Source organism: Cavia porcellus, unplaced genomic scaffold, assembly GCF_034190915.1.
Source record: "Cavia porcellus strain 051 isolate PalLab524CR breed Dunkin Hartley unplaced genomic scaffold, mCavPor4.1 scaffold_19, whole genome shotgun sequence".
NCBI classification, from domain to species: Eukaryota; Metazoa; Chordata; class Mammalia; order Rodentia; family Caviidae; genus Cavia; species Cavia porcellus.
The window spans coordinates 64,069,916-64,081,989 of NW_026947502.1; the positions used below are offsets into that span (position 1 = coordinate 64,069,916).

Consider the following 12,074-nt stretch of genomic DNA (forward strand, 5'->3'; position numbering starts at 1 on the left):
AAGCCAAGACTTACAGACAGGCTCTGCCCGGCAGGGAAGAAAGCAGGCATTGTTTAACAACTCCCACAGCACTAGTCTCTAACCGTTTAAAAACTCCACTGTAAACAAGCGGAAGGTCGCGCTGCCAGGGTGACGGAATAAAGCCCCCAAGACCCGCAGAGTTGTAACCACGCCCGTGCGGTCAGCCGCCCGCTCCCCGCGAATTTTCTTAACTTTCCCCGCAAGTCAAGCTAGAGTCGGTGCACATGCGCACTGCGCTCCGCGCGCGGGGCCGCGGTTGCCAGGGGTTACTGGATCCCAACACTACGGGTAGAGCGGGGATACCTCTCGGAGCCCGCCTTCTTTGAGCTCTGATTGGTAGGTATTGCTGCCCGTCGAGGCGGCTATCACCGTCAATTGGACATCGGCCAGTTTCTCAGTGGAGACCACCGCCCTACAGCTCCAGGCAGCCCCTCGCCTGAAAGCTAGCAGCCTGCGCTCTGTGCGGACAAGGGCGTAGCAGCCGTTAGAGTCGTGGGCTGCCCACCGGTTCGTCAGCGGGACTTCATTCACTCAGCCTCGCGGGGGCGATTTTCAAAAGGCTGAAGATGATCCTCGAGGAGAGGCCAGACGCCCAGAGCGACGGCGAGGTCAGCGCGCGGCTGCAGGCGGCCGGCAGCGTTCTCAAGGTGGGTTGCTGGGGAGGAGTGCAGGCCCCGGCCTCCTGCCCTGTGATCCGAGGCGCGCCCAGGTGCGCGGCCTTCCTGGTCGCTCCCTCCCATGCCCTGCTCGACCCTGCATGCCAGCCCTGGGGAAACTGAGGCTCCAAGGGGACTCCAAAGCCTGCGTCCCTTCTCTGGTCTTCTCTCTGCTTCCTTTAGGGGTCCCAATCGGGGAGAGGAGGAAATTTCAGGAATCAGGGAGCCGAGATGATTAAGATGTCATTTCCCTGAACCCGGGCACCAAGTGTGGGTTCTAGTTAGTGACAGCTTCTCCACATAAACTCAAGTTTGTTTCTGACACCCATAAAGCTTCCTTTCTAGCTTTGGCCGGTGCACTTGCTCCAGAACTGAGTGTCCACTTGACATAGCTTGTACTAGCAGGTAGCTGGAGACTCCTAGATATCATCTCTGGGCAGCTTGTCTTCATGGCCACTTTCCTCAACCTCTACCCCCTCTGAAGTCCCTAATCCCTGGTTTTATTGTAACCTGGATTCCAGGAGCACCAGGGAAGCAAAGGGTGGGGTTTGAAGATATATTCGGTTCAGTCTGTGCCTGAGTAGGCCCTCTCTGCAGCCCAAAGCTTGGGTGTTGGGGTTCAATGAGAGGTACCTCAGTGTTGATTCCCCACTCTGCTAAGCAGAGTGACTCCTGTTGCTAGTCCCAGGCATCTGGCATGGCACTTTGCCCTCCTTTCTTCTAGGTGTCAGACTACACATTGTACCTCACGAATTACATTCAGCTTTTGTGTGTCTGACGTTCAGGTCTGGGGAGGAAGAAAGAGGCATCAGCCAGGACCTGGTCTGGCCAGGTGATGCAGGCGAAACCCTCAAGGACTCTTCCTGGCCACCTCCCAGCATCCAAATAGCACAGCAATTAGCAGGCACTGGAGACAGGGAAGTGGCATGTCCCTTGCCCTCCGTGAACTCTCCCTTACAGTGTAGCCATGCCCGAAGGTGTGAGTACATATTGCCTTGGGGAGAAAGAATGTTTGGGAGGTTGCACAAACAAGATGTGCCAGAAGTCTCAGAGGGCCGCTTTGCATGCTGTGGGCTCTGACCAGACTCTTTCTTTGCCTTCCTTTGGCTGCATCTCCTATGGTCATTCTGGAGTGCTGTGTCTGTATGTACACACTGTCCTGGCATGACCCAGAAGCAGTTAAGGTACTAGGGAGACCTGTGGGAGACTGCTTTGCACCCCCAGCCCTGCTCAGACTGGTCCTAAGTCATGCCACACAGCCTGGCAGGCCCTATACCTGGAGAGTTCCCTGATACCTGCTGCTGGGCTGTAGCAAAACCATACTCCATAGTAAGCCATTAAACCAGCTATTCTGCTCAGAATTGGGTGGGACAGGATAGATAGTTGTTTATGTAAAAGCCACCCCTGGGTGTGCAGTCCCTGTGCACAGGTCTATGTGACTAGGGTACACTGCAGCAGGAGGAAGCAGGCTGGCATTCAGTGCCATTCAGTGTCAGGGCCTAGGCCTAGTGAACACTGGTACATCTTAGTGTTCATCCTCTGCCTAGCATGCCGTGTGAGTGTCCTGCTGGCTCTGAGCTTCTGTTTATCTATCTAAAGAACTGGTTGAGGAAGTGGCCCAGAGTTGCTCATCAGGGACATTGAAGAGGCCTAGTTATAACCTCAAGTTAGTTGACTTCACTGATGCCCTCCCCCACGGGCTGCAATGTCTCACAAGCCCCAGCCTTGTACATTGGCCTCTTGGGAGGAGCCCCAAGCCAGCCCAGGTTATGGGGAAGAACAACCCTAGTTGAGTTCCACCATTTCCTGGGGAGGTCAAGAAGCTAAGGGGTCAAGGAAAGCCAGTGGGAGAAGTCAGGGATGGAGCAGCAGGGAGAGAGATGCAGTGCTTCTCACCTACTCTCCAGTACAGTAAGCAGGTCTGCTCAAGGGTCCCCTGCCTGGAGGGACACTAACATGCTCTGAGTCTAGTGATAGTGAACCTTGTAGAGTTTTCAGCACTACTGTGCTAGGAGCTTACACTCCCACAGTGTTACAAACCCACTGACTTGATCCCAGTAGGTTGAGCACTTGGAGTGGGGCAGTGCCCAGGTGTCCAAGTGAGCATAAAAGGAAGCAGATCCTGAGGACACCTACTGTAACTTGTGGCTAGTGTACATGCCACTCTCTGGTCCAGTTCGCATGTATGTGGCTTGTTGCTTCTGTGTTCTGGGAGACTCCTTGCAACAATCCCTGTAGGACCCTATTCCTGAAAGGTGGCTGGTGGAGTGGGTGCTGGGCTTCCATTCTTGTGGGGCCTCCAGGTCCTCTGTGTTCAGGTAAAACCATAAAGAGAAAAAGTCAGCCCCCCCCCCCAAGTATATAGCTCAGTGGCACAGCACCTGCCTGGCAAGTGCAAGATCCTAAGTTCGATTCCCAGCATTCCCCCACCCCATCCCCCACAAAAAAATCAGGCTCCCTGAGATGAATGAACATTGGCCTGGCACAAGGAGGGGGAAGTTTGCCTGTCAGGGAAGCGCCCTGTCCCAGGGAGCTTCCCCAGATAGAGGGAATTTGAAAAGCATAGGAATGCCCTGCTCTGTTTTGCTGTTCCCAGGCCTGTTTTAAGGTAACTAGCGTCTCGCTTTTCTTAGACCCAAGGACAGTTCTGGCCACTACCTACACCAGGTCCCTGGGTCCTTGGGTGGAGGTGGGAGGGTTTGTTTTTCTTTTCCCCATCCCTTTCCACCAAGGCTATGGCCAAGTCCTGCTCCTGGGAGATATACTTTTATTGTACACCAGAGACCATAACAGGTTCACTGTTTTGCATAGAGTGAGTCAAAAATAATCCCAGTGCAGTTAACAGCGCAAGGGAAGGGCTAGGTAGCCTTTGTTTCCAGAGGGTGGGAGGTTGTCTCAGGAGTGGGTTGGTTCCCCATCATCCATGTCCCTCCCCAAAGGGCATGTCCCTCTGCCCAGAGTGGAAAACTGGCTGTGGGCCACCAGCTTCTGGTGGACACCAGAACCAGTCCCACAGCTCCTGCTTTGGCTGGCTTGTCTCCACCCCCTCCCCACAGAGGTTAGGAGGTTAAGGGAAGACGGAACAGTGAGTGCCCAGGGCCTTGAGTGGCTCCAGCTCTTACCAGAGCCCTCAGAACCTGAAGTGGGCTCTTTAGGAGGAAGGGGTGTTTAACTCCTGGTGAGGGACCAACCTCCTTTTTGAGACCCGTAGAGGGGAGGCCATGTGGCCTCGTCTTGTCTCTTCTCTGCAGGCAGGCCTAGGGATGGGGTGCTGTGAGAAAGCAGCACAGGCCCTGGAGGACAACTGTGGGGCAGCCAAGTGGGCGAGGCTGGGGTCCTTCCGCTACAGTAGGCAGACCCCCAACGGGAGGCACTGTGCCCCATTGCTTTTCTGCCCATTTGTCCAGGTTGAGTCCCCTCTCTTTGATTCTCAGGAACCACTTGAAGGCCTCTTGACATCTCCTGGGCTAACAAGGGACCTAAACCTGGTGAGACCCTGAGTGGTTTCAGGGGGAGGCTCAGTGACCTCAGGCTGCAATGTGCCTCCGCACCCTCAGTGCCTCACATTGCCGGGACGAAGCCTCAGGTTGTGACCAGCCCATGGCTGGGGGCAGAGGGCAGAATAACCCAGATCACCTTCCTCATGTCATCCGGGACGAACCTGGATTCAGCAGCTTACTCTGCCTCACAGAGCTGTGTGCCTGCTGCCCAACGCATGACACTCACAGCCAATAATTGCCTGGTGGCCATGCTCCCTGGTGCCTGTGACCATTCTGCCCTGCAACGCCTTGTGGGTAGAGCCTTGGAGCCAAGCCCACTCAGGTTTCTGTGCTATGGAACCAAGCTCTTGTTGTTGGGTCTCGCTCTGGACTTCAGTGATAAGCTTCCTGCATGGGGCCCCCAGAGAGTGAAGTTTACTTAGGAAGGCTTCTCTGTAGAGATTCACAACCTCCCTGGAAAGGTGGGCCCTGGGATTGCCAAGCATACCTGAGGCCTGGGGACCTACCCAGCACCATAAATAAACATTCATAGTCACCTATGTTTTAAGAGCCAGGTACTGTGGCATGTACCTAATACCAGCTGCTTGGGAGGCTGAGGCAGGAGGACTATGTGGTGCACTATGAGGGTTCTTGGCAAGAGGAGGATGGGCCATGCAAAGAAGATACTTGACACGTGGACCTTTTAGCTGGCTGGGATGGAGCTGAGTCTACATCTGAAGTGTTGAGAGTTCCTGTCTAGCTAGGCACCCATCTCCCTAGACAGGTCTATCTCACAGGCTTCAGCCACTTTCCCTTAGGGCAGCCTGGTTGAGGCTCTAAAGTGGGTATGATCTCCTGTGGCCTCCCTGCAGGGCTGTGATCCCCTGACACAGACTCAGCACAGCTGGCTCCAGAGCCAAAGAACCCGGATCTGTCAGCAGATCAGCAAGGAGCTGCGGATGCGGACAGGCGCTGAAAATCTCTACAGGTGAGCACCTGAGCCCATGGGGACCAAGGACCAAACTGGTAAACCAGGCAGGTGTCTGCTGGTGGTTGGTCCTGAAGACCTGTCTTACTTTTCTCATTGCTGAGACAAAATATCCAACATTGATAGTTAAAGGAGGAAAGGTTTATTTAGCTCATAGTTTATAGAGGTTTCAGTCCATAATCTGCTGGCTCCAAGGAAAGGTGGCTCATGGCAAAGGGGCAACTGTTCATGGTGGCAGAAGACAGCAAATGCAATGAGAGAGGGAGAGGGAGAAAGTCTGTTTCTGTAGTTTATTTTTACACAGTCTACCTATTCTAGGGCAGGTGTAGCACTCATGCTCTTAATTCTAGCATTAGACCATGACCCAATCACAGACTATAGATTCAGCTACCTCCAAAAGGCTGCCTCCCATGACTACATGAGGCTTTGGACCAGGGAGGGCCATAACAAAGAAGCATGAGGAGGTGGCCTCCCACCCAGGGAGCTCCTACTCAGGTTCTGGCAGCCATGCGATACACTTACCATTCAGGAGAGACCTTAAGACAAACTGAACCCTGTCCAAAATTGGAATGCCTTTTGGAAGGCTCCAGCATATGCATGAGATGAGCAGTGTAGAGAAAAGAGGCATCAGTATAGCACATGATCAGGTGTCTAAAGCTGGGGAATTGAGAAAGTCTTCTGGCTCAGGACCAGCCTCTTTCTTAGAGCATACTGACCATACAGTGCATCCTGCAGATGAGCCCAGGACTTCACTCTCCTGAGCAACCTCTTTCTCTAGCCCACTGTCATCAGAAATTCCCTGGTCCCTCTGTAGGACATAGAAGGGGAACTGGCTCTCTCTCACCCAGCAAATTGCTTGGGAGTTTTCCTGGAGGGCATGTCAGCCAACGATAGCCCATTCGGCCACTCTGCATGAGCCCGTGAATTGTAGGGGAGGACTCAGTGAAGCGGGAATGGCAACTGTGAGCCCACAGCTGCCATACCCACTCCTCAGCACCCCCCTCTGGGAAGCAGGCTCTGGAGCTCTGCAGGGCAGGAGGTCCTCAGTGCACCTAGGCCATGGGTTCTGCCATGGACCAGGGCTCCTGACCACTGCTGATCTCCCCCAGAGCAACCAGCAACAACCAGGTCCGAGAGACGGTCGCCCTGGAGTTGAGCTATGTCAACTCCAACCTGCAGCTGCTGAAGGAGGAACTGGAGGGGCTCAGCAGCATGGCAGACATGGAACAGCCAAAAGGGTGAGTCTGTGAGTAGGGGTGCACACATGTAAGAGTTAGGGGAAGCACCCTGGGTCTGGGTCTTGGGAGGGCAGGGTGTGGACTCTAGGCTACTGGAGCACATCTGGAGCCAATGTTTCTGGTTTCTAGTGAAGGTGTCACTGTCCCTATGATCCCCCTGGGCCTGAAGGAGACCAAGGAGCTGGACTGGGCCACATCCTTGAAGGTAGACACTGGCCTGGGAACACTGAGGGACAGTGCTGTCCTCTTCTCTGTCCTGGGGCCTGAAAGAGTTTAGAGACTTCCAGGTCAGGCTAGTTCATTGAAAAGATGAGGAAACTGAGGCCCAGAAGGAGGGAGGAATGACCAGGGCTTTTCAGAGACATGGCAGAAGTGGCCAGGGACTTGGCAAGGTCCTCCTTCGCAGGCAAGCCTCCTTCCTCTGCTATACTCAGGTCCCACACCCTGGGCTGTGGATCATCTGATGGGTGGGCTGAGAGTTGAGCCCTTCTCTAGGATGGTTTTGACAGGACATCCTACTGGAAGCCCCAGGACAAATGCAGGATCCTGGGCACTCCTGCTGAAGGCCCTACTGGCCCAAGTATACTGCGAAAGCTCAGACCCCAGACAAGGCATGTCCTGTCTGCCATACCTCACAGAGTCTCATGGAAGGGAACCTGACCTGTACTTCAGTGTCTGAGTCTCCAAGTGATAGGTGACACCTGCCTCTTGGGATTAATAAAGGAATGTGTGTAAAGATAGCACCCACATGAATCCTGGCCCTGATTCTCACAGATAAGAGGCCCAGAGCCAAGAGGAAGACCCACCCCAGCACTTGTTCCAAAGCCACCAAGCCTCTCCACACACCCAGGCACTCGGTCCTTCCAGCTCTGCATGGGCAGCAAGCTTGCTCTGCACCTGGACTTTCCCTCCCCCGGGCAATCTGCCAGGCACTGAGTGCCCCCGAGGCCAGCACAATTCTTTTGCAGGAACTGATCTCAGGGCACTTTGGAGAGGACAGCACTGCCTATGAGGCAGAGATCATGGAGCTGGAGAGCCTGCGGCAGGTGGGTGGGCTGCTTCAGCCCGCTCTGCGCTTCTGTAGCCCTGGATGCAGATAAGGAAACCAAGGCTTGGATGATAACGCTCAGGGTAGATGACTACTGGAGGGAATCCTCACATCCGGGGAGGACGTCAGGGAGACTGCCACAGCAGTGTGTGTGACGGGCCCCAGCCCCCACAGAGAGTTCTGTGCAGGCTGCGACTCGTGCCTCTCACCCCGGGGTACCCTCACCAGGTGCCCTGAAGCCCAGAATGGTGATTGTGTCCACAAGGCTCATGCCCAGGGGATCCCAGGTGTTGTGTGTGAGTAAAGGGTCTGGGTGGTGGGGCCCAACCATTCCTGCCCTACAGGCCATGCGGACCCCTAGCCGGGATGAAGCAGGCCTGCAGCTGCTCAAGACCTACTACAGCCAGCTCTGCTTCCTGGACATGCGCTTTTTCAGCCCTGCTCGGAGCCCTGTGCTGCTCTTCCAGTGGTAGGAGCTGGGATGGGGGTGCCCTGGGGACAGGAGGCCTAGGTTCCAGAAAACTGTTCCCAGCCTGAACCCCTCACAGGTACGACTCGCTCACGGGGGTCCCAGCACAGCAGCAGGCCCTGGCGTTTGAGAAGGGCAGTGTGCTGTTCAACATCGGCGCTCTCCACACACAGATTGGGGCATGCCAGGACCGCTCCCACCCAGGGGGCGCCCACCATGCTGCCCAGGCCTTCCAAAAAGCTGCCGGTGAGAGCAGTACACATCCACAGTGGGGCCACCTCTCCTCCTGTCTTGGAGCAGGAGCTGGGATAGGCATGCTGACCCCCAGCATGAGGAGCCTGGCACTCACAAGCCCTTCCTGGGAATCCCTGGGGTGGCCCTAGTAGGTGTAGGGAAGCCCTGCCACCATAAGCACCCACTTCATCCACAGGGGCCTTCAACCTCTTGAGGGAGAACTTCTCCCACGCCCCGAGCCCAGACATGAGTGCCGCCTCTCTCTCCACACTGGAACAACTCATGGCTGCCCAGGCCCAGGAGTGCATCTTTGAGGGCCTCTCACTGCCAGCCCCTGCCACGCCCCACAACTGCCTGGCCCAGGAGGCTGCCCAGGTGAGGCCAAGGAGCCCTGTCAAGAACCCTTAACAGCCTGGCTGCTCTGTCATCACTTGTGGGCAGTGGGCCTGGGGCAGGGCCCAGAGGAATGAGGAGTCAGCAGGATACGGGCAGAGCTCAGTCAGAGAGACAGGTCACACATGGACTAGTTCTGTTCATGATCCCCAAAGCCAGCAGCTGCCCAGGTTTATGGGTTCTTGAGTCCCTGCCTTGGGGAAAGCACAAATTAAAGCAGAAATCTGGGTCCCTGGACTCTGGTGGGTCAGCCTCATCTTGGAGCACAGGAACTTGGTTTAGGGTAGATAGAGGCTGGGCCTAGGTGTAAGAAAGCAAGGGCTCCTCAGGGAGGACGGGAGGCCTCAGGGTGTCCACATGCCCATTGGCAGGTGGCAGCCAAGTACAGGCTTGTGCACCAGGCCATGGCCCAGCCACCTGTCCGAGACTATGTGCCCCCATCCTGGACCACCCTGGTGCACGTCAAGGCCGAGCACTTCTGCGCACTAGCCCACTACCATGCTGCTGTGGCGCTCTGTGACAGCTCCTGTGAGTGTCCCCACCCGGTGTGCCTGTGGTACAGGCAGAAGGCCTGTGCTCAGCACTCACAGCCTCTCTGACCTGCAGCTACAGCTGACGACGAGCTCCCCAGGCATGAGCAGGTCTTGCAGTCCCCATACTCCCCTGAGTCCCAAGGTCTCCCACTGCCGCAGCAGCCAGAGGAGCGCAGGAAGCTTGGTGAGGTGTTGTAGGTGGAAGATACTGGGGGGCCCCTTGTCACTTGGCACCGATGCTGCCTGGGCAGGTGGGGCCACACTAGTGGCAGCTTTTACCTGGCCAATCCCTTCTGGTCCAGCCAGCTGCCCCAGTGGCCCGTACCCAACACTGGCTGCATCCCAGGGGGTAGGGACTGGGATTGGCTTCGTGTGATGACACTGTGCCCTGTGTGTAGCCAAGGCCCACCTGAAACGCGCCATACTGGGTCAGGAAGAGGCACTGCGGCTACATGCTTTGTGCCGTGTCCTGCGCACAGTGGATCTGCTGCAAGCCGTACTGGCCCAGGCCCTGCAACACTCACTGGCCAAGTACTCAGAGCTTGAGCGTGAGGATGACTTCTTTGAGGCTGCTGAAGCCCCCGACATCCAGCGTGAGCAGCCAGGGCCCAGCAGGGTGGGTATACCTCCAGGGTGAGGCCTCAGTCCTGGCCAAGAGAGGTGGGCTGAACCCCTGCAGCCAGTTAAAGGTGCAGTTGCCAGTCAGGTACAGTGGTGCATGCTGGTGATCCCAGCAGCTTGGCAGGCTGTGACAAGATCACAAGTTTGAGGCCAGCCTGGGCAGTTAAAGAGTGTCTCAATTTTTAAAGCAAAGGTTGGGGTATAGCTCAGTATATGAGACCCTAGAATAGATTCCCAATACCAGGAAAAAGATACAGTAACCAAGGCCATCTCCCACCAGCCTCAGGGGAACCTGAGAGGGGTGGGAGCTCCAGCCAGGCTAGGCAGTGTGCCTGCCCAAGACCTGTGTTTTCCTCTACTTGGCTGCTGCTCTAGGAAGGCCCACAGATGGGGACAACCCCACTGGGAGGAACAGGAGAGGCCCATGGACAGGGAGGGCCTGGGACAGCAAGGCCAGAGGTCCCAGGAAGGGCCAGTGGGGTCACACCTCTTCCTCTGGGACAGAATCAGGTATCTGGGGATCTATGAGTCCTGGGCTTATTGTGTTCCTCCTTTTTCTCCCACCCTCTCAGCTAAGACCCACCAGAAGCTTGAGGTCAGGCCATCTAGCCTATCACAGATACAAGTGGTTGACATCTTCCACCGACTGGTAAGCATGCAGCTTGTACCACCCCTCCCTCCATAGCTGGGCTGTGTTCCCACCACAAGAGTCTAGACAGGCCCCTGGTGTTCTTTTTTTTTTTTTTGTCTTTTTCCTTTTTATTGGTACTGGGGATCAAACTCACGACTCCCTGCTTGTAAGGCAGGCGCTTATGCTTACGCCGCTGAGCTAAACCTCCAGCCCCTCCCCTTGATGTTCTTGCATTGTGGCCCTGCCCCTCCTCCCCTGGCACTAGTCTCATTAGTTCCTATTGTGAAGTGAGGTAGAAGTGAGGTGCTCAGACCCCTCAACTACTGCCCAGCCAGGCTCTGACCTCTCCACTTCCAGGGTCCCCTGTCGGTATTCTCAACCAAGAACCGGTGGCAGCTAGTAGGACCCATCCACATGACCCGAGGAGAGGGCGGCTTCGGCTTCACACTCCGGGGAGACTCACCTGTCCTCATCGCTGCTGTGGTTCCTGGGGGCCCGGCTGCAGTAAGGGACCCCGGACCTGAGGCTGAGCGCTGGGCTGCAGCCTAGCATCCTGTCCTGCTGCCTCACCGTTCTGTGTTCCCTGTAGGCAGCTGGCCTGAAGGAGGGGGACTACATTGTGTCAGTGAACGGGCAGCCATGCAAGTGGTGGAAGCACGCAGAGGTGGTGGCGCAGCTGAGGGCCGTGGGTGAGGCAGGCGTGAGCCTGCAGGTGGTGTCCCTGCTGCCGAGTCCTGAGCCACGTGGCACGGTGAGCCCCTCAGGGACCCAGTCTCCTTATTGTACCCAAGCCCTGGTCCTTCACCTAGGTACTCCAGAGGCCTCCAAGAGAGGAACCAACAGGTTGAGGGCCTTCATTGGGGTGACCTGGCAGTGGCCACCTATGGTGCTGCCTTGTGCCAAGGAAGCCCTTGTCCACCTCAAGTGAACAAGTTCAGTCCACCTGAACTTGAGGCTTCCAGAGACAAGTCAGACACAGGGTTGGGTGACATGTGAGCACCCCAGCAGAGCCTGGAACGTACTACAGCAAGCCTGCCACCTCCAAGACAGCTTTGCCTCTCCCAGCTCGACCATTGTGAGGACAGGCCTTGGAGCTGACCGTGACCATCTCTGTCCTGGCTGCAGGGGGACCGCCGGCCAGGTCTGCTGGGCCCAGGAGGGCTTCTGAAGAGCCAGAGAGAGTGTGGTTTCCAGACACCAGCCCCCATGCATGCCAGCCCCCTCCCCCTCCTTGGCTGGAGCCGCAAAGCCAAGTGGTGCAAGACAGGGGGCCGTTTCCAGCCCAGTGCTGGTGGGGACTCTGGCACCTGCCCCTGAACCAGGAGTGCCCTGTGCCCTCCAGGCACCCAGGAAGCCATGAGGGCCAGTGCCCACGTGGTTCCAGTGGCCAGGAGTGGCCTGTGTATTCTGTTCCCCGCCTTGGATGACCTTCAGGCTGTGCCTGTTGTGCTCAAGTCTGAGATGTGCATTAAAGATTATGGTTAGGTAAGGCAGGTCTGAACCCAGTGCTGGGGAATTGTCCCGGTGCCCTCTGGAAACAGTGCTTAAGCCACCTCTCTGGGAGATGCTGCCCCCTACAGTGGCCTACCTCAGGGTCCACTCTGAAAAGGCTGAGCTGCTTGGTGGGAGGTACTCCTTGCAGGCTCCCTCTACACTCAACCCTAGTGGACAAGTCTGCTCCCTTGCTCGCCAGTGCCCCTGCACAGGCTCCGAGCCGAAGTCTGCCCCTTGCAATACCTTATTTTCCCTTCCCTGCTTTTGCA

The 12,074-nt window shown here is 56.4% G+C and overlaps 1 protein-coding gene across 3 annotated transcripts; it reads left to right on the forward strand.

Moving 5' to 3' along the window:
• The first annotated feature begins 308 nt into the window (after positions 1-308).
• On the forward strand, positions 309-11,800 carry Rhpn1 (rhophilin Rho GTPase binding protein 1). 3 transcript variants are annotated; one of them, XM_005000861.4, is made up of 15 exons: positions 316-668; positions 5,029-5,144; positions 6,254-6,382; positions 6,512-6,587; positions 7,351-7,428; positions 7,775-7,899; positions 7,979-8,145; positions 8,330-8,508; positions 8,898-9,054; positions 9,133-9,243; positions 9,458-9,652; positions 10,253-10,329; positions 10,669-10,815; positions 10,901-11,062; positions 11,437-11,800. In XM_005000861.4, the coding sequence occupies exons 1-15, from the start codon at positions 588-590 to the stop codon at positions 11,626-11,628; spliced, it is 1,992 nt and encodes a 663-aa protein (XP_005000918.1). In that variant the 5' UTR covers positions 316-587; the 3' UTR covers positions 11,629-11,800. The 3 variants fall into 3 exon arrangements, with proteins under 3 accessions (XP_063087243.1, XP_005000918.1, XP_063087242.1); XM_063231173.1 differs by lacking the exon at positions 10,669-10,815 and having other exon boundaries at positions 309-668; XM_063231172.1 differs by lacking the exon at positions 7,351-7,428 and having other exon boundaries at positions 317-668.
• The last annotated feature ends 274 nt before the right edge of the window (positions 11,801-12,074 follow it).

Excerpts from the sequence above, each read along its gene's own strand:
- Rhpn1 (XM_005000861.4), top strand. The coding sequence starts at position 588 with ATGATCCTCGAGGAGAGGCCAGACGCCCAGAGCGACGGCGAGGTCAGC. Across the intron at positions 5,145-6,253 it reads GGCGCTGAAAATCTCTACAG|AGCAACCAGCAACAACCAGG; the intron begins GTGAGCACCTGA and ends GATCTCCCCCAG. Across the intron at positions 9,244-9,457 it reads AGAGGAGCGCAGGAAGCTTG|CCAAGGCCCACCTGAAACGC; the intron begins GTGAGGTGTTGT and ends CCCTGTGTGTAG.